The following is a 22942-nucleotide window of genomic DNA, read 5'->3' as shown; positions in this document are numbered from 1 at the left end:
TGGGTGTTGGGAAAGCATAGACAGTATTGTTCCAGGGCCAAGGACAGGTCCGGGTACTCCTGGTTGGAGGTCAAGGCCACAGTATGATCCAGGTCTTCTACCAGCAGCTTGAAGGTACCACATGCCAGCCACCCCTCATTATTGTGTATAACTCTCTGGTGCACTTATTGGCTTATCCATCAAATGACTCCTTCAGCAGCTTAAAAACCACCTCCACAGGCACTCCAGGATATGGGAGGCTTCCAGAGTGAAAATTTTGCACAGGATCACCCCCAAAAGACCAGAAGTCACTCTGGTGGATGTAGATCTGGTCAAACATGGCCTTAGGGACCATCCACTTCACAGGCAGTCCACTGTTGGTTCTCATTTTATAGTAACTGATGTGGTGATATCTCTGGCAAGGCTGAAGTCTGAGATCTTCATCATGTTGTCCTTTGTCACCAGCACTTCCCTGGTGGCCAGGTCTTGGTGTATGCACTTCTTGGAGGCAAGGTACTCCATGCCTCAGGCTACCTGGTAGGCAAAGAATACCGGGTGCTTGGAGGAGAGTTGCTCTGCTGCATTGTGGCTGATATTGTAACAGTACTCCAGGTCAGGAGGCCTCTGGGCCTGCAGGTACTCCTGTATGTTGTCTTTGGAGGCATATTCCATGATAGTGTACGAAGGACCATCCTGTGTGCAGGACCCAGCAGGTTTATGGTGTCCTTGTGCTGTCCAATCATCTTCATCATCTCCATTTCTGAGATTAGGTTTGACAGGTCTTTCTCTGCTGCATCTGACTTCAACATCTTCACAGACACTTTAGTCAAATGGTTGGATTTGTCTTTGTCCAGCCCAATGGCCTCCTCCAACACCACCTGCCCAAAGTAGGCCTCTCTTAGGGGTCTGCCTAAACTGCCTACAACCAGCCTGCCTCAAGGCAGTTATGAACTCTAGATTATCCTCAAAAACATTAAACCACAAGCTAAAAATTCTCTTCACTAGGTCTCTGTCGCAGGTCTAATTTTCTTATCTTTCATCATTTATCTTTTTCCTAATTCTTATTTTCAGTATAGTTTATTTGGCTTCCAGGTGTTTCCCCGGGTTTCTGTATGCTGTTTCATAGGGAAGAATTATCCTGTCATAAAATTATTTCTTGAGCATTCATTACATCTCTCAGTTAAAATGGGTTCTTTTATGGTTTTGATTCATTTGAGTTTTCTCAAAATGGGAAGAATTTTCAAAATGGTGTTTTCCTCAAGGTTCAGAGTATGTCTTAGCCTCATCTTTACTCTTTTTGAAATTCACTTTTCAAATTCTTGTCCCTCTTTTTATCTTTTTAAATTAAAATGTTTCCTTTTACTATTTTTTTATTTGAGTGTAGTTGATAGTCAGTGTTACATTGGTTTCAGGTTTTCAATATCTCCATACATTATTCTATGATCACTACAAATATAGCCGCCATCTGTCACCATATAACACTATTATAATATCATTGACTATATTCTCTACACTGTCCCATATCTCTTTTTAAAATCTCTGATTTTTATGTTTTCTGTTATTCCAGTTTTCGACCATCATTTTACTTGGTTACTTTAATAAAATATGCCTGATTACACACTCTATGCTGAAAACCATAGCATTTGATTTATAGTAGTCTTTTTCTTCTTCTTCTTCTTCTTCTTCTTCTTCTTCTTCTTCTTCTTCTTCTTCTTCTTCTTCATTAACATATAATGTATTATTAGCCCCAGGGGTACAGGTCTGTGAATCACCAGGTTTACACACTTCACAGCACTCACCACAGCACATACCCTCCCCAATGTTCATAACCCCACCACCCTCTCCCTAACCTCCCCACCCCCCCCCCGGCAACTCTCAGTTTGTTTTGTGAGATTAAGAGTCTCTTATGGTTTGTCTCCCTCCCGATCCCATCTTGTTTCATTTACTCTTTTCCTGTTCCCCAAACCCCCCACATTGCACCTCCATTTCCTCATATCAGGGAGATCATATGATAGTGCCTTTCTCTGGTTGACTTATTTTGCTAAGCATAATACCCTCCAGTTCCATCCATGTCAACGCAAATGGCAAGATTTCATTTCTTTTGATGGCTGAGTAGTATTCCATTGTGTGTATATATATATATATATATATATATATATATATATATATATATAATTCATTTGTTGATGGACATCTATGTTCTTTCCATAGTTTGCCTATTGTGGATATTACTGCTATAAACATTTGGTGCACGTGCCCCTTTGGATCATATAGCAGTCTTCTTTACCTCTATCAGAACCCCAGGAAGCTTTATTTATTTATTTACTCACATAAACAGATGATCCAACACAACGTTTTTTGATGTTCCAATGTATTATAATGTCTTACCGCTTAACACTATGCTTACTGCTCTCTTTCACTGTCTGACTAAATCCTCATCATCACTATGCCATTTAATGAGAAAGAACATTTGAACTCAGAGTTCTCTCCATATCAGGGAATGAAGACTCCACCCTTCTGTTTGTGCAGGTAAAATAAATGTTGATGTCTGTCCTGCACATACCCCATCCTGTTCACCAGAATATTCACCATCAAAATATATACACAATGAAAACCATACCTCACCACTTCTATTACCACCCAGCATGCTAAAAACACCATCATATGTTCCTGAATTATTGACTTGATTGATAACCCCACTTCCACACAAACTGCACTCCTTTCTCCCTGCAAATTTATTTTGGTACAGCAATTTAACCTAAAAATCAAGTCAGATGATTTTATTCTGCTGTTGAGGGTCTTTTGGTATCTTCCCCTTTCATATTAAATAAAAACTGAAGGCGTTTTAATGTACTAGAAGGTCATACATCAATACGTTCTTCCTCTCTCCACCACTATGAACTCCTCATTGGCCTCCTTGCTTTTCCTCAAAAGTAACAGACAAGCTGTTCACACAAAGTCTATATACTTACTTGCTCTGCCTAGAGCAATCTTTTCCTTTAATATTTGTATAACACTCTCCTTCACTTCCTGGGTCTTTGTGCAAATAACATCTCATAAATGAGATATAACCACCCAACACAAAATAAAATTAACTTTCATCCCAGCATTCTCCAATGGCTTTTACCTTTCTTGTATTTCTTTGTATCACTTATCACCATCAACCATCAATCATTATTCTATTACTGGTTTATTTTCTTATTTGAGACAGAGAGAGAGAGAATTGGGAGGGTGCGCAGAGGAAGAAGAAAACACCCCACTGCCTAGAAAGCCTGCTGGGGAGTTACATCCCAGGACCCTGAGATCATGACCCAAGCCAAAGGCAGTCACTCAATGGACTGAGCCACCAAGGTGCCCCTCTATTATTGGTTTATTTCACTATTATATTTCAAAAGAATGTAAGCTCTTTGTGGTCAGGTATTTTATATGTTTTATTAATTGAAGTATTCTCAGAAAAGTAGCTGGCAGATTGTAAGGGCTCACTAAACTGTATTTTGTTGTTATTATTGGGCTCCTTTATGGGCTTTACCTCTTACGCTAGAAGTCTATCCTTCAGATGTAAGCGATAAGAATAGAGCCCTGCTGCCTGTTCAAATGTGTAAAAAGCCTGTATTAAGTGGATATTTTAAAAGCTAAATGAATGGCTTAATAGTTGTATATAGGGGGAAAGGGAACATATTTTCCACAGTTTAGAAGTGGAGTTCTTTTATAGAGTTCTTGTACAAGCCTACACTATGGAACGATAATGGGCAGTTGTACATTACAATTATACAAACACTTTGGTAATTTATATCCTTTTTTTGTAATTCTTGACTGGATCATTTAATTCCTTAGGAGCATTATAGCATTTCAACTTTTCATGTTCAATAAACTTATTGGGGTTGCTACCTTTTTTATTCAAATGGAGAAATAGTCATGATTTAATCTAAATAAAGTGTTATTGATTGTGTTGTTTTCTAGGAATGAGTCGCACATGCTAGTTTAAAAGTTTTGTTAAAGTCCCAAGTCTGTCACTGATAAAAGCCTTTTGTAGATTAGTAACTTGATCAAAACGGAAAAGTTATGTAACACCAATTGTTATACTATCTTTGTTTCCATCTTGCATTGTAATAACACCCATCTTAACTCTATTTAAGACAAATCATTGCCAGATGGATTTCTGGCATTTATTGCAGGATATGAAATCTAGTATAACTAAAAGTTTTTGGTTTTAGTAGCATATAAATCAATTTAGAAAAATATATGTATTTGAATATAAGATAAAGTTTTAAATTATTTGGCAATAGTAAACTAAACTTTTTTTTTGTAAATTTTTATTTTCTAAAATTTCATTGAGCTCTCTTGCAATAAGAAACAAGTTACAAAAAATTAAGGTTTATTTACCCCAATTCAAAATTATTAGGAATATAATCATAGAGGTTGAAGTATTTAAAATATTGAACCCAAAATGTTTTATTAGGTAAATTCATGAATGCTGAGCATTCACTGTTAAAATATACTAATACTATTGATAGACTGGTAGAAGCCTAAAATCAAATATTTATTAAATATTTATATCCATATCTTTTCATAGCTTGGTAATTCATTTCTCTAGCATTAAATAATATTCCATTGTTTGCATGTTCTACACTTTCTTTGACCTTTCACTTATGGAAGGATATCTTGGTTGCTTCCAAGCTTTTGTCAGTTATGAATAAAACTACTATAGACATCTTTGTGGGTATAGATTTCATCTTCTTTGGATAAATACCAAGAGCTGCTACTGCTGAATAATCTGGCAAGAATATGTTTAGTTATGTAAGAAACTGCCAAGTTGTTTTCCATTCTTTATTCTCAATACACATGGAAGAACATTCCTGTTGCTCCACATCCTCACCAACATTTCATGTTCTGTTGTCAGTGCTCTGGATTCTGGGTATGTACTGGTGTCTCTTTTTTGTTTTAATTTGCATTTTCCTGATGACCTTTGATGTGAAGCATCTTTTTATATGCTTATTTGCCATCTGTAATATTTTCTTTTGTGAGGTATCTGCTAAGGTCTTTGGCTCATTTTTAATCCGGTTTTTCCCCCATTGTTGAGTTTTAAGGGGTCTTTGTGTATTTTTGATTAACAGTCCTTTGCCAGATGTGTATTTTGCAAATTTTTTCTCATAGTCTGTGCTTTGCCTTTTCATTCTCTTGGCATTGTGTTTCACAGAGTAGACATTTTTAAATTCAGTGCTTGTGTTTTTTAGCTAAAGTTATTGCGAAAACCAAGGTCATTTAAATTTTCTTCTATATTACCTTCTACATGTTTCATGTTTAGGTTTATAATCCAATCTGAGTTAATTTTTGTGAAGAGTGTAGGATATCTGCCTGGATTTATTTTATTTTATATTTTTAGATTTAGCTTCACCATTGCTACAGAACCATTTGTTTAAAAGATTGTATTTTGCTCTCTTGTATTGCTTTTGCTTTTCTATTATATATAAAATATAATTGATAATATATATTCTGTTGCTTTAATCTAGTCTTTCTGTGGTATTACAATATCATGCTTACAATTATCGTTATGGTAAACTTTTTTTAAAGATTTTATTTATTTATTTGACAGAGAGAGAGATCACAAATGGGCAGAGAGACAGCCAGAGAGAGAGATGAGGAGAAGCAGGCTCCCTGCTGAGCAGAGAACCCAATGCGGGACTCGATCCCTGGCCCCTGGGATCATGACCTGAGCCGGAAGGCAGAGGCTTAACCCACTGAGCCACCCAGGCGCCCAATCGTTATGGTAAACTTTGAAGTCAGTCCTCAGTCTTTGTTCTCCTTCAACACTATGTTGACTATTGTGAGTCTTTGCCTCTCCATATAAACTTTAAAATAAGTTTGTTAATATTAAAAAAAAAGAACTTGCTGGTATGCATTAATTGTATAGATAAACTTGGAAACCAGTGACCTCTTGAGCTTAGCAGGAGATAGACCATGGACATCAGTTGTCACAGTGGTGCCTCTGGCAGAACCTATTGCAAATCCCTAGGCAAAATGACACCTCAAGGATCTGAGAGAATGTCTAAGAAGTACTTGATACATCCCTTGGGTATGGTTTATTGAAGTGTCCACCTGTCTGAAAGCTGGGGAATCTAGATAAGGGAGGGAAAATTAGTTATGATAAAACATATCAACAAACATCAATAAATTTTGTAAAACTAATTGTCATGGCTCATATACAATATGACCAACAGAGGGACCATCAGAAGGAAAGCATCAGTTATGTTTATTGTGAAATTTTTTATTCAAAATAAAGCAATGTGAGGGGAAGACACAATGAGAAAATTACCAGTTTTTAAATGGTAAACATCTTACAAAATGGAATAGGTTTTATATTCTAAGTAGTATATTGAAAAGTAAAACATTGGGGCGCCTGGGTTGCGCAGTGGGTTGGGCTGCTGCCTTCAGCTCGGGTCATAATCTCAGGGTCCTTGGATTGAGCCCCGCATCTGGCTCTCTGCTCCGCAGGGAGCCTGCTCCCCCCCCCTCTCTCTCTGCCTGCCTCTCTGCCTACTTGTGATCTCTGTCTCTCAAATAAATATATAAAATCTTTAAAAAAAAGAAAAGAGAAGTAAAACATTAAAAAATAAAATTTCAATGAAAAAAATTATTTAATTTTAAAAAAAGGTTAAAAATAGCAGAACCATTTTTCTTATAACTGGAAAATACACTGTATATACATCTATCAAAATAACTTGTCATGGGGGAGCCTGGGTGGCTCAGTAGGTAAAAGCATCTGCCTTCGGCTCAGGTCATGATCCTAGGATCCTTGGATCGAGGCCCACATCGGGCTCTCAGCTCAGCAGGGAGCCTGCTTCCTCCTCTCTCTCTCTGCCTGACTCTGCCTAATTGTGATCTCTGTCAAATAAATAAATAAAAACTTTTATAATAAATATTTGAAAAATAACTTGTCATGTCTGGAATCAGGAGCATATGGAAAAAAATAATATCTGAGGACAATACTTCTGCCATGTTTTGTGCCTTGCTAATATTTTTAAACAGTCAGGCAACTTTTAGCCTTATTGAAATACCTGCTAAGATACCTGCAGTGCCTTTTGGAGCCCTATGACTATAAAAATTAATTGCAAATATTCAAAATGTTTACTATGGTGTCACTATTTAGGGCCACCACCAAGTATGTTTCAGAAGTAAGCATAACTGTTACTCTTCCATAAGGCAAAAGGGCATATTTTCAGGAGTTCCATCTGCTGTACCAGGAGGTGAATCAAGTAATGATTTTTGTCTATAAAATAATTCACTTTTCAATCTAACATTCCTCATTCCACATTATAATAATAAAAACTAGGAGGAGACTAAAACAAACAAACAACTACAACTACAACAACCAGCTTTTCCCACAGTGGAAAAGTAAAAATAACCTTAGGAGTAGCCTGAAATTTATTTTTAAATATTTTTAAGATAAACGTTTTTGTTAGAAAACCATATATTTTATATTACTAAGAAATAACAGGCAACGTTTTATGAACTTCTAAAAAGTCTAGTTACTTGTATTTATCTATTAAGTCATCTCTTTATGAAGTAGAACATGATCACACCTCTTGTATCTACCCAAGTTTGTATGCTTTGGTTGTTTTATGTTTGCTATTTCCTTGCTTAATTTTTACAATATTTGATACATAATAGTATCTTTAAGTCCATCTATGGTTTCACAGAATTTGTTTGAACTTCATAAAAATGTACCATACTTTTTGCACTGTCCTTGTTTTACTTCTCTATTAGCTTTCCAAGTTTTATTCACTTTAGAGTGTGTAGCTATCATTTATTTTTACTCCTCCATAATGCTATGTTTACAAATTTGTATTTATCTGTACTTTTAAAAATATCTTAATTATATACCATTTCTCATCTCACGTAACACTCATGTTACTTCTACACTTATCAGATATTATGTAACGGAAAACCACAACTCAGCAACAATAGAACACCATTTTTCAAAATTAAATGGCTTACCAGAATTCTTTAATTCTATCCTTTATTTGTATTAGATGACCCTTTATTCTGGTATTTGGCATTGTTCATATGGAGGAAAGCTTATAAGTTGATATTCCATAAATAGAAGGATTTATTATGATTGATTAATTATTTTCATTTAGAATGCATAGAATATGGTTGATTTAATATTTCTTTCTTACTCTCTGCCTGGAACATAGTGCTATCTATACAATAGCCACTAAAATATTAAGTTAATTACCTAGACTTTAAACTGCATATTAATAGGAATAGCATACAGAACTCTTCTCAGATTGGGACACCTGGGTGGCTCAGTCAGTTAAACGCCTGAGCCTTTAGCTCGGGTCATGATCTTAGGGTCCTGGGACTCAGTTCTGCAACAGATTTCCTGCTTAGCCGGGAGTTTGCTTCTCCCTCATCCTGCTGCTCCCCCTGCTTGTGCTCTCTCTCACTCTCTCTCTCTTACAAATAAATAAAATTAAAAAAATAAATTCTTCTCAGATAGCTAATATAGAATATCGTCTTTGTATTCATCAAAGGGAAAGTGCCATATAATAATGAAATCCAGACTACTTCAAATTCACTTTTTAACCAGTAAGAAAGTACTGGAAACAAGCCAAAAATGTCTTCAATGAATTAAAGAAATAGATTGATTTTCAATATCTTAATGTTTCTACTGTTAAATTGCAAGATTTTTATACTAGATATCAGTGTAAATATTCATTATACAAGGATATTCTAAAAATAAACCCGAGAAAACTACTTGATATATATGATGACAAAAACGAGTTTGACCAATGTCAGTTTGGGTAAAATTTACAACACCTACCACCTGAAACTCTTGTTCTATATGGTGCCATCTTGTGATGCTGGGCAGCGGCAGTGAGCCACAGCTCCCAGTCAGCTAGAAGATTACAGGGGTGAACACCTGATATTCTTACAAGCATTCTATATATAGAATATATATATAGAATATATATATTCTTCTTTTTTTAATGTAATATTTAATAAATTGCATGTGATATTTGATACTTTGTTATAAAATAGGCTTTGCTTAAGATGATTTTGCCCAAATGCAGGCAAATGTAAGTGTTCTGAGTATGTTTAAATAAGCTTAAGGTAAGCTATGATATTTGATTGTTTAGGGGTATTAAATGCATTTTCAATTTTTTATGTGTTTCTCTGTACATAGCCCCCTTGTAAGCTGAGGAACATCTCTATATGTATATGTAGCCTTGGTATGGCTTACATATTATTGGCATGAAACATCTAGAACAGTACGTGTGCCATAGAATTGTCTACAACATCAAACAAGTTTCTTGAAAACTTGTGCCAAAGGGGTTATGTCTTTAAGGATTCTTATTTCAGAAGGGTTCTCTCAAACGTAAGATTTTTCAGAAGTTAAGTGAAAATCTGACCAAACTAAACATTTTTCCATTTTCCCTAGTGAGCAAAGATAGCTAAAATCTATCTGCCATTTTCAACACTGTACTCAACGATTGTAATTCTAATTTAAGAACAGATTATTTATATCAAAACCACATGTTGGCCTAATCTTATACAATATTCATAAGTCACACTCAGACCCTTGGACACTTTTATTTGTTGAGTCTATATGGTACTACGGACATTCATCTTTTTTGACCTCATAGCTTCATGTATGTCTATACTTTTGAAAATACATGCATCATAGTTCCATTGTAAAATGTCTGGGTTATAAAATGTGCTATGCTATCAAAATGGTAATAAGAACATACAAATGACCTGATGTAATGAACTGGACCAGATTGCCAGATATCACATTGCATACCAGAAAGATTCAGTGGTAAGTTTTAAAATGGCCAGCTATACACTGACTGAATTATAACTCATTTAGCTTCTTTCTTTGTGTACAGTATTATACATTAGTCAGTATTATAGTAGATAAGTACTTTGGACAGATGTAAATATGCTGTAATAAAAAATGTTTTTCTTCTTTCTTTTAGTCCTTTTTACTTGTAAGACTAGCCACAAATACCACGCCTCCCCCAAAATAATTTGCAATCCAAATTTATCTCTAAATGAATTTATTGCACAGAAAAATATGTATATATATATATATATATATATATATATATATATATATATACACTTACAGAAGACATGTTCAAAAATAGTTACACAACAGCAGGGCCCTAAATGTAAGCAGTATAGTTGTTTTGTTTTGTTTTGTTTTGTTTCTTTTAAAAAAAGAGGTTATGTGAAATATTAGGATTTTATTTCCAGGCGTAGTATTTCAAGACAGTTAACTACACCTATGGTGTCAACAGCCTCTTGTTGGCAGTATGATTTTATTGGCTCCATGGAATAACAGCAAGAATTTACTATTGCTTCTTTCTTTTATGACACACACAGAATAAAAAAATTGACACATTTGCTCAAGACCAACCAGAATCCTTTTAACCTATCAAAATTGATGGGAGGCCTTCACTGCCAAAGTCACTGCTGGGTTTTCACAATTCATTGCAGACAATGTGCTACTCCCATTATGATAAAGGAGAGAAGAGTCATAATCAGGGAAGAAAGCTAGATTAATACTTGTAATTATCATTGAATTATTTAGCCTGCTATAGGATTATTATTATTAGTGCCATTTGATAATTTTCTCTCATTATATTAAACACAACTGTGAGTAATTACCCTACCTAATATTTCTCTGTATTGGCTGACTAGCTAGCAAACATTCATGAAAATATCCATTAGCCACACATATAAAATGCTGCATTATGATGCTGTTGAATCAGAACATACCACTACCTGATCCTGTAGCTCTTTGAGGATTTGCAAATCAATTAATTCTATCTTTGTTGGATTCTTCCCATACAATTAGAAAATTTATAATCGAGTCCATGAACATTATTAGTTTTACCATTTTAAACCAGCAATCACACTTTGATTTTTACAACAAAAGCAGAAATATAAACACACACATTTGGATCAGTTTTCTCTTAGTCTGTCTGGACTTCAAAATCCTATTCCTCAAGATGATGCACACCAAAGTTCTGGATTAAACAAGAAATTAGATGGCACCTGAACACTTGGTTTAATATTCTCAAAAGGACTATGCAACTTCTTTCTTACATTAAGACATTGTTTTACAAAGATCCACACTTTTATAATGTTAGTATTTTTAATAATCAATAAAGTCAATTAATCATGATTAAAAATCAAACATAAAAATTTCTACTTTTTGCTTTTGCCCCCTCCATTTAGAACTTATTTATAGCCTGATAATTCAAAGGTCCCTATGTTTATGAAAATCTGGACAGAAATAGCTCTAAGATCCCATTCAGAACTTGATATTAATCTAAGTCTTTTGGCTCCATTTATCCTGAGAGCAAAGAGTAGGACAAAGGATTTGAGTACTGTTAGTTTATCTGGGAGATTATCCAAGGTAGAAAAGAATGGGAAAGTGATACAGTGAAGAAGCAACTTTGTCAAAGAGGTACATTGTTGATATAATTGTTGTGGATAGAAAATGAAGGCTTGCTTTTACTGAAAGGTCCTGAGAAACTTCTTTAAGTTGTCCTCATGAAGACCTGAAAACTGACAATTTTACCTATGGTTCTTATTTCCACTTCACTGAGAGCTGTCCTCAGAGGACATTAACTCTCCTACACTTTCAGGTTGTGTTGGAGACATTCTAAAATGAGAGAGAGAACATGAGATGCTATCAGTGTTAAGTAACTGCAATTTCCCATGGAACTATCCACCACAGGTTTGGCTATAATCAGGTGTTGGGCCTTGATATCAGAGGGATTTGAGGCAGTATCATTTTAGGTTAATCATTATATCTGAAATTTCCAAAAACTTCAACTGATGAAACTTTGATTATAAACCTATAAATATAACAATAAATCTACAGTATTCAAATTATTTTCATAGAAATACACAAACAAAGCATCAACTGATTAATATTTAAATGTTACAAAATACTGAACTGAAAGAATTTGGTCATATAACAACGTGTAAGAAGTAGAGCTTAGGTTTAGGTTAGAAGTCAGGATGCATTTGGGACTCAGTTAAGAAATTGAATGGAGGGACGCCTGGGTGGCTCAGTGGGTTAAGCCACTGCCTTCGGCTCAGGTCATGATCCCAGGGTCCTGGGACCGAGCCCCAAATCAGGCTCTCTGCTCAGCAGGGAGACTGCTTCCTCCTCTCTCTCTGCCTGCCTCTCTGCCTGCTTGTCATCTCTCTCTGTCAAATAAATAAATAAAATCTTAAAAAAAAAGAAATTGAATGGATGTCTGACTATCTTATAGGTTTGCTAAAAATCAGTGACTTTGTGTTCACGTGTGGCTATGCGGGAATTTTTAACTTTCTCTAAGAAGTTATTAGATTGATTATATAATGGCAGTAAAGGATGGGGAAAAGCAAAGTACAAACCCCATAAAGACAAAGACACTGAGTATGAGAAAAGAGTAATAGATAAGAAGAATCAATGCATTTGAGAAAAATGGGAATTGAAATACACAATGATTGTTGATTTTTTTAGATGCAGAAATCAAAACTAGCTTGCAAGAAGGAAATAACAGAAGACATGTTGTGAAAAGGCAGTAACGTGGAATAAAGGAGTAGGGAGAGCATATCAGGTAATTTGGATAGGAAGGAGTTAGGAGATAACTGCTTGATAAATTTTATATGGCCCACTTAAATGCACAGATTTCTCTTCTTTAATTTATATGGAGAACAGGGTGTCGTTTCTCTTCCCTTTCAGAGCACCCGAGGTGTACTCTTTCAGACTGAAAACCTGAAAAGCTCAGGACTCAGTTGCTTAAGCACAGCTGAGAGGACATATTTCAATTAAGATTTACAGTTTGCTGTAGGTAGTAGACTGTCAAAAGTGGTTTAACCATATTTTTCATTTAACAAGAAGACTACAGAGAGTGTTTTCTGGTGTTGGTTCAGAGTCTTAAGAAAGTCAAGTGAACTATCTTAGAGGTTTTCATGGCTTTTTATTCACAGTTGCAAAAATTGCTGTTGGAGTTCTCACTATTAAGCCCACATTTCTGGCAGAAAGATAGAGGTAAAAGAGAATGATATCTTGTACGACTGATACTTTGTCATATGGTTACAATGTAACTAGAAAAGAGACAATAAAATATTTGATGTTGTTTTAAGTTTCCTTGTTGTCAATCCCTCAGTGCTTTCTGATACTAAAGGAAAAAGTAGATGGATATTGACCTGGCAACTATCAACACCTGTCAGTCTCTCTTGGATAACCAATATCTCTATAATCTCTTCTTCCCAGTAAAAAAAAAATAAAATATATTCATAAACCACACTGTGCCATCTCAAGTTACTGCACCAAGATAAAATTACAATGATTTTCAGTTGTTCCAAATGGACAGAATACCCTTCCTTATGATATCATGTCTTATAAGATAGATAATTGGCTTGCTACCAATATACCCAGATGAGACTGTGGAAGAGACAGGAAAAAAATAATAATATTTATTTATTCCTTGGGTTGACCCTGTTTACACAGATGCATTACTATTAGAAAAGGTTGGTTTGGGACATTGGAATGAATTTACTTAATGGGTCTGTATGTAATTGGGTTGGAGAAAATTTTTAATTTCTACAAAAATTATTAGAATTCTATCTTATTCCCTTTTGATAATTTTCACATGTTAACAAAGCCAACGTTTTTGTCTAGCAGACAAGATCTTAAATCCTAACAAAACTCAATTTTTTCCTTTTTTTTTTTAAGTTTGAGAGCCTCATGTTCTCTCATGCTGCTTTAAATACAACTCAAAAAAACAAAAGGAGCTAAATGGGGCAGTAAGCCCAGACTTTTTATTTTAATTTATTTATCTTATTTTTAATTAAAAAATTAAAGATTGTATTTATTTATTTGAGAGAGAGAGAGCATGAGTGGGGCAGGGGGATGTAGCTGCAGAGAGAGACTGAGAAGTATACTCCCTAATGAGCAGGAAGCCCGATATGGGGCTCGATCCCAGGATCCTGACTGAGATCATGACCAGAGACAAAGGCAGATACATGTGCAAAATCCCTTTTTTTCTGGGAAACAATACTTTACAAGAGATGTTTGAAAAAGTACTGGGGAAACAACTTTAATCAGAGATACACAAATTTAATTGACTTCTGTAAAGCTACAGGGATCCAAATGATGGGAATCCCAGGCCGTTTAGGTTGTGGACCACAGAGTATTCTTCTCTGTAATATTTTATTTTCTTCCATGTCTACTAACTCCAGTCCAAGTTCACTGATCTCTTTTTAGATAGTGCAAAACATGGCAAAGAATACCAAACAAGTGCCCAATATTCTACATTTATTACATCATTTCTAACATATAGAAGTGTGTTACCAAGGCTGGTTCTGTGAACAAACCTAGTTATGCTAAAGTGTGTTTTGTTCTCCAAAAATTAAATTCATGGTTATCACACAATTATAAAATACTTGTGTCAAGAATTTTTATTCAAAAATTAATAAGAGAAGCAGATATTAAAACTAGTTCACATGGTTATTTGGGATATAAGCAGAGTTGTGCAGCAGAAGTGCTCTGGGCCCATAATTTGGGTTATAGAATTTATGTTTTCTAATGAAAAATCACTAACTTGCATTATTGTTAACAAGAATCCTGTGCATTACCATCAGTTTTCTCCATTATAACCTCTTGCTCTACAGTTTGTAAATAACTTTGTCAATAGCAAGCTAATAAACGGGGTGACTCCAATGGATTGAGATAATCTCCAGAGTTTCTGCTACATAATGAACAGGACTCCATTGAAAGGACACCTAAGAGTTTATTTTGCCCAAAAATTTGATCACTTTTTTCACTGTCCTTACCTATTTTCCAAACCTAGTTCTTTTCAGTCTACAGACAACCCTGTATCTGACTGACTTGTTAATTCTGGGAATGTCTTGCAGATTAATTTGCTTGCCCGAGGTGGTTCCTCTAATTGATGTCTAAGAACCCTAATTAGTTAAGAAAACTTTTTTTTTAACATTTTCATTGCTATTTATTATTATTATTATTATTATTATTATTATTATTGCTAATATCTCTATTATAAATAATTCACAAGGGCATCTTTCTGACAAAAGACAAAGAGCTGGCTACTAGTAGAAAAAGTACATTTGACTCTGTCAGTGAAAGTGGTAAAGGGATTTGAGAAAATAAGGCAAAGCAGTGGAATTATGTGTTAAAACTTTAAATATTATAGACACATTTACTTAATTTCTAATACTGCTTATAATTAAAAAAGATGTTTTCCATGAACCACGCATTACAGCAAATATATTGTTTATACAGATTAAATTTTCATCAAAAGGGATGCCTGGGTGGCTCAGTTGGTTAAGCAGCTGCCTTTGGCTCAGGTCATGATCCCAGCATCCTGGGATCGAGTCCCGCATCTGGCTCCTTGCTCGGCCGGAGCCTGCTTCTCCCTCTACCTCTGCCTGCCATTCTGTCTGCCTGTGCTTGCTCTCTCGCCCACTCTCTCTGATAAAGAAATAAAATCTTAAAATAAATAAATAAATTTTCATCAAAAAATTATAAGTGTATTTTTTTGTAGGATCATGATAAGCATTTTGCAGATGAGAAAAGTGAAATTTAGAAAAGTATGTCTCTTCAAATCCCTCATACAATATCTGGCCTAGATAGAAGGATATACTATCACAATTGAGGAAGATAATTGAGATTACTTAAAATGATAAACTTTACTGTATAGGGTTTTTTACAAGTTTGCCACAGATTCACATTTTTTAAAATATATATCTATTTGTGTAAAGAGAATGCACTGAGAAGTAAAAAGATAGTGATATATCAGTGCTACCAACTAATGGCTATAATATCATCACCTTATTTATGAACAATGAAACAGTGTGTAATATTTAAATAAATTTAAATAAATTCCTATTTATTTTATATATTTATAAATTTAAATGAATTCCTATTTATTTATTATTAAAGAAATTCCTCTAACAAACAGTATGTTTTGAAGGTTGCTAGCAGGAAAGTGTTGTACGACATGGAAGTAATCAGAAAATGTGATCTAAAATTCTGCTTTCAAGGGCGCCTGGGTGGCTCAGTGGGTTAAAATTCTGCTTTCAAGAAGCTATAACAGTAAGTACTGAGCATTAGCTATTATATGCTATGGATGAATAACTGAAATCTACATTTGAAACTATTGGTACACTATATGTTACCTAATTGAATTTTAAAAAGTTAATAAAAAAAAACACTATTTTATAAAACAATATTCCCAACAGGCTCTTTTGCTTTAAAATACTCACTTTGTTTCCTCTCCGAGAGAACACCAAATGGCGGATGACGCCGGTGCTGCGAGAGGGCCCGGAGGGCCCGGGGGCCCTGGAATGGGAGGCCGCGGCGGTTTCCGCGGTGGCTTCGGCAGCGGCATCCGGGGCCGGGGCGGGCCGGGGCCATGGTCGGGGCCGGGGCCGAGGCCGCGGAGCTCGCGGGGGCAAGGCCGCGGACAAGGAGTGGATCCCCGTCACCAAGCTGGGCCGCCTGGTCAAAGACATGAAGATCAAGTCCCTGGAGGAGATCTATCTCTTCTCCCTGCCCATCAAGGAGTCTGAGATCATCGACTTCTTCCTGGGAGCCTCCCTCAAGGACGAGGTTTTGAAGATCATGCCTGTGCAGAAGCAGACGCGCGCGGGCCAGCGGACCAGGTTCAAGGCATTTGTCGCCATCGGAGATTACAATGGACACGTCGGTTTGGATGTCAAGTGTTCTAAGGAGGTAGCCACTGCCATCCGCGGAGCCATCATTCTGGCGAAGCTTTCCATTGTCCCTGTGCGGCGAGGCTACTGGGGGAACAAGATCGGCAAGCCCCACACTGTCCCGTGCAAGGTGACTGGCCGCTGTGGCTCTGTGCTGGTGCATCTCATCCCCGCCCCCAGAGGCACTGGCATTGTCTCGGCCCCTGTGCCCAAGAAACTGCTGATGATGGCTGGTATTGACGACTGCTACACCTCGGCCAGGGGCTGCACTGCCACCCTAGGGAACTTTGCCAAGGCTACTTTCGATGCCATCTCCAAGACCTACAGCTATATCACCCCTGATCTCTGGAAGGAGACTGTGTTCACCAAGTCTCCCTATCAGGAGTTCACGGACCATCTTGTGAAGACCCACACCAGAGTCTCTGTTCAGAGGACCCAGGCTCCAGCTGTGGCTACTACATAGTTTTATACAAGAAAAATAAACTGAACTAAAGCTTGAAAAAAAAATACTCACTTTGTAATGAGAGTCATTACTTTTGTCTAGCCAAATCTTATAGCACTGTTTATCCCTTCCCTGCTTTATCCCTTCCCAGTATCAATAAAGGCTCACTTGGGTTACCTAGAAGCCATGAGAAAGCTTGTAATAGATCTGGCTGGTTTTCACCAGCAATTTGACCACCATGTGCACAGGGAAGTCTATTGATAAAGGCTTTATTGCAATAAGTTGCAAATACATGGATGATTTTGAATTCTCTTTCTTGAGGTCTTGTTTCATGATAATAAATTTAGGGTGGCTTATTGGAATGGATGTTATTAACATATCTTCATAGTTATAAGCACATGGAATTGTAAAATAGATGAACGAATGTGGCATTACTGACAACTGTCCTCATTTTGAAATCAAATTACAGTGTACTAAGATGAGGAAGCAAAGCAGATTTGGGATTATGAGTGAAATAATTTTAAAAAGTATTAGGGGTATGATCGGACTATTGGGTAATTCAGTAGAAAAATGTCTACTGATTGAGATTCTGTGTTCCCTGATTTCAGAGAGAAGTTAAGATAAATAAGTAACACGAGGAGACTAGGAAGCCAAACATAAGTGATAATTTTGTGCCAGGGTGTGTTTACATCTGTTTATCTTCTTGCTTTACCACTAAGGTTGCTCCTAGAGGAGAGTTTAAATATGTGTTGGAGCTAATCTCTGTGGATTACACAAGAAACCACATCCTACAGCTCTCCCTGAAACACCCCTTATGATTTCAATGTAATTTGGTTTTTGCATTTTTAGAAATAACAAAATACTTTGCAAACTCATCTACTTTATTACCATCACAAGTGAGTCAGCTGACTCCACATTTTAACACAGTGACAGTCACAGAGGAATGGAGGAATGAGTAGAGTTATCAATATATGTGCTTTTAAGAAGTATGACAGGGTAGCAGCTATTTCCAGGAACCAAAACATGGGTCAGCAGCTGTGCAGGAAAAGTGATGGAATAAATGACTCATTTCAGAGGAGTTCTATAACATATTAGTTCTATAATGTATCTTCAGCCCCCAATTACCCGCTTTGATCTAAAGATAAGGATTTACAGTTAAGGTCCCATTTATGATTTGACTGGTGTGGTCTGAATCATTTTTACTATTGTTTTGACTATTACTTGAAACCTATAGTAGTACTTGGGATATGTGTTGTGTATTCTGTGAACATGTGCTATTTTTAGATTAGATAATTTCTGTCTCGAACCCCTGTTCATTTGTTTGTTTTTGTTTATTTGATAGTGGTTTCAGTAAATGGATATATCTGAAAAATTGCAAAGCCACTATTAAAACAAGTTATTATTATATATAGCATGGAATTGCACATTCCTCCTTTGAATCCGACAGAGCTTCACCATATCCTTAACAATTTGGGAAAAACATGCTATTATTTTTCTTTATAAAATTTCTCCTGTTAGGCTGTGATGGTTGTCATCAGCAGTAACTCCTCTGAAGGCTTTGTCAAAAGAGTTGAAAAAATTGGAAAGGTGTGTGAATGAAGCTGTTTGCTGAATATAAAGAAAAGAGCATTGAAGTACAATTCACACTCTTACTTCTCCTTCTATGCTTTCAGATGTTTGACATTTGAAAATTTTGCTTCTAGAAGAGATGCCCTATATAATTCTTACTTTAAGGAGCAAGTTGCTTTTATAATTTTTTTATTATTCTACCATTCCAGTATTTCCATTTAAATTAAATTCAATACCATTTAAAAAAAATCAAAAGTGCAGCCAGTATTCAATTCCTGGGCTAAATAATTTTAGAAAGCTTTGTGTTATTGAACCTACAGGGTTTTTCTGTAGTTTTAACTCTTTCTTTCTGTGATTTTTCCCATTAGTCACGTAAGTGACTGCAATATAACAGACATTGAGGATAAAGAAGGACTGAATAGAACAATCCTTGGCCTCATGAAGTTGAGAATCTAGCAAGGGAGTCAAACAATTCAATCATTCAGTGACAATTTATTGAGTGCCTGGCCTAAAATGAGCACAACAAAACCCCAGCCCAGAGGAATCATTTTAATGGGAGAGATAGATAATAGGTAAGCCAACTTTTAAAAAAAAATCGTACTGCTTTTTCTTTAATAGAGATGCATATTTGAACTAAATAAGCACATTTTTAAAAGAGCAGTGATTGAGAAGAGGTTTTTTAACTGAGTGGTCCGAAAGGGCCTCCCTGAAAAAGTCTGTTTTGAACAGATTTCTGAATAATATCAGCTAGGAAGCTGCGTAAAAATCTCAGGGATGGGTGATTTTTCCAGTCGAAAAACTGTAAAGGCTCCAAAGTCACAATAGAGCTATAAGTTTCTCTAATAAAGTAACTTCTGACAAAGAATGAGAAGAAATAACTAACCCAGGTTTGAAAGAAAAGGGACAGACTTTCTATGGAATTCATATTTAATTAAAGCTCTAAAGGACAAAAATACAATAGAGCAAAATTCTGGTCACGCTGATATACCTAACGAAAGTTCATAAACAAGGTGTGGGTAGCAAAGAGTGTGTGGGAATGTTGGTAAGAACAGTGGGGAAGAGTCATCCCTGAACATGTTCTTAAATGAAGCAATTCTTGTGTTGTATTAAAGGGTAAATTGGAGTTTGCCTAAGTGATTAGAGAAGGATGCCTCAGCTTATGGAAGTTCAAAGCCATAAAGATGTGATAAACTACTGCAGATATTTTCATGTATATTTGTTGTTGCTTCTAGTAATGGTGATCTAAAAACTCCTACTTAAGACAACTAAAAATCCAGACAAAATAGCTTTTAAAGTTAAAAATATCAGAATGATTATAAAAATAAGTGAGGGATTACTGGGCCAAAATACGAAATACAATGAGAGCCTAGAGATATATGCCCTGAAGCCATTTTAGCTATGAGAGCATTTGAAACTGCTAAAACACACTGAGCTGTGTTGTTCATAGACTCTTGATACTAGAGAAACAAATCCAGCAGCAATCAAATTTGAGGACTTTGGTACAACCCAAATTTAAGTTGAGATCCCCAAAGCACAAGGAGAAGCAGAAATAAGACTATAGCCTACCTTGCCTTCTGTGTAAACTGAGAAAGCCAATCACTGAATTTGGAGTATGATTGTCTTGTAGAGTCTCAGATATAAGAGAAAATCCTACCAAGGAGGACCATACCATTATTATAGCTCTTAATTATCCCTACTCAATAAGAGTTTCAAATATAATGTCTTGAACATAGCAAAATGTAACAAAGCACACAAAGAAAAACCATTAACAAGATTTGATAGACAAAATGGGATTAAGTATGATGTTAAAATGATCAATAAAGATTGTAAAATGGCTTGATTACTCTGCTCAAAGAAATGAGAGGGGAAGCAAATTGAACAAAAAACTGACACTAAAAATGATATTGAGAAAGGTTTTATAAATGAACCAAATGGATACTCTAGAACTTTAAAGATATGACAGCTAATTTAAGATACCACAGGGGTGCCTGGGTGGCTCACTTAATTAAACCTCCAATTCTTTTTCCTTTTTTTTTAACACCTTAATTTTATTTTATCTCTTTCAATTTGGCTCAGGTCATGATGTCATGGTTGTGAAATAGAGCCCAGAGTTGGGCTCTGTGCTGAGCCTGGAGCCTGCTTAAGATTCTTTTCCCTTCTTTTTCTATCCCTCCCTGAACTCTCACTTGCTCACTCTCTCTTGCTTGCAAATAAATAGATAGATAGATAGATAATAGACAAAGCAAAATAAAAGCAGATTATGAAAATAAATATAAAGATTTTGAAATGAAAACAAGTTCAAAATAAAATAGAGAAGACCTACACAGCTAAAAGTTCATTCAGAAAATCTACTATTAAAGAAGTCAGTATGACACAGTGTTAAGATATCAAAAGATTTGAGCATGTACTTTACAGAAAGGGTAATCCAAATGGCCACTCATATATAAAAACTGTTTATCTTTATTATGAATCTGGAATTAAATTAAATTAAATTAAAAATAAATTAAAACCTAAAATGACATACTATTACACACTTACCATATTGGGCAACAGTAAAATTGCCTTGCAAGAATGTGAAAGAATGAAAGTGCCCATAATAAAAACATTTGAGGTAAGTTGGACAATATTTAGAAAACTTAAAAATAAAAATAAAAATTTGGTCCATTCCTAGAAATACAACATGGAACTAAATGAATATTTTCACCAGGATATGCAAACAGATGATTATAGCTATTTCATTCATAACGGCAGATCAGTAGTGGTCTATTTGCACAATGTTACATTAAATAAGAGAGAATATTAACAAACTGGGAGGAGGGGCTAGGTTGTTATCAGAAACAGATCTTCTATGGTGCTGATTATGTTCTATTTCTCAAAATCTTTAAGTTAAAAAAGTTTTCAAATTTATATCTAGATAGATAGATGATAGATAGACAGATATCCCAGAAGCTGCAATGCTAGGCTAAGACCAGGCTTTAAAGGGCTTTTCTATACTCTACTAAATACTTGAAACCATTCATTATATCATAGCTCAGTGTTCAAATCTCCATTTGTTTCCTCAGGTTCCTAATATTTACCTTAAGGTGACCTGATTCAGACTTTTGATCACCTTTGTCTAAATATTTCTATTTTAACAAAGTGCTTTTTAACACTGAGAGACTAAAACTTAGAAAAATACTCTGATTGTTATCTCACTAGGGTGGAAAATATATAGTTACCCATTAACTAATGATATCCATGTCTACATTAGATCCGTGGCATTTTTAATTCTTGTGAGCTTTTGGTTAAATGAAATTTTTAAGCTTCCTTTAAAGGAAGCTTTAAGCCATCACCACATGAATAAAATTAAAGAACCAAATGAAAACAGGCCAAGTATTTACAGAGTAATAGAATGTGCAGTGGAAAGAGTACAATTCTGAAATCATAAAGCCTAAATTAGTGTGATGCATTTTTGCTACCCATGTAATCATAAACCAGTTATCTAAATGTGTTAGCCTCAGTTTTTTCACCCATGAAATGGTGATGATAATACTTATTATGCAGCGTTGTTGTGTGGATGTGATGAAGCATGGAGCATGAGAGTCTCATATTCCATGCTAAAATGATAGCTATTTTTATACTTATAATAATTCTAGTAATAGTAATTAAATTGTTCAAAATGGTAATATTCATTTATATTGAGGCATTGTATTGACTATTATTAGACACATTTACCAACATAAATTTCATTTTACTTTACCCCCTCTGAGGATATATATTCCCTAATTCAATATGAATCTCCTTATGAATAATAATTATCATAATAAATATGCTGATTTTTCTTCTATTTGTTTTTAAGGAGGTATCCTTTACTGTTGAACATAAAGAAACTTAAGCAAGTCTGTCTTATTCAAACTTTGCATGCTGCTTTCTTATGAAACTAGATTATAGAGTTGTATGAAATAAATTCATGCAGTTAAGACATTGATGTTTGGAACACTGGGTGGTCAGTTTAGTATTTCAAAAGAAGATTTTAAATTTAAACCTTAAAACTGAGCTCTTTCAGCCTTTTTTATAGACCATCCTTCATGCTTCATAAGTACTCCTCCATTGTAAACTAAGTAATAGTTTTTGTCACAGTGTATATAACAAAAATGGATTTTATATTCTATTATTTCAGAGTTAGTTGCAGTTTCTACTGCCTTACTTCCTTTTTTGAAAAATAGA

The 22942-nt window shown here is 35.3% G+C and overlaps 1 protein-coding gene across 1 annotated transcript in view; it reads right to left on the bottom strand.

Moving 5' to 3' along the window:
• The window catches only part of LOC309857019 (uncharacterized protein), a gene marked incomplete at both ends in the record, with an annotated part of 169554 nt that overhangs the window by 37351 nt on the left and 109261 nt on the right, over window positions 1–22942 (bottom strand). The window contains one exon of the mRNA XM_082749923.1: window positions 16300–16888. Coding sequence (XP_082606049.1) covers window positions 16300–16888 — 589 coding nt within the window. The remainder of the gene's footprint in view (window positions 1–16299; window positions 16889–22942) is intronic.

Source organism: Mustela nivalis, assembly GCF_964662115.1.
Source record: "Mustela nivalis genome assembly, contig: HAP1_SCAFFOLD_207, whole genome shotgun sequence".
Taxonomy (NCBI): Eukaryota; Metazoa; Chordata; class Mammalia; order Carnivora; family Mustelidae; genus Mustela; species Mustela nivalis.
This window is presented reverse-complemented; position numbering and strand designations above follow the sequence as displayed.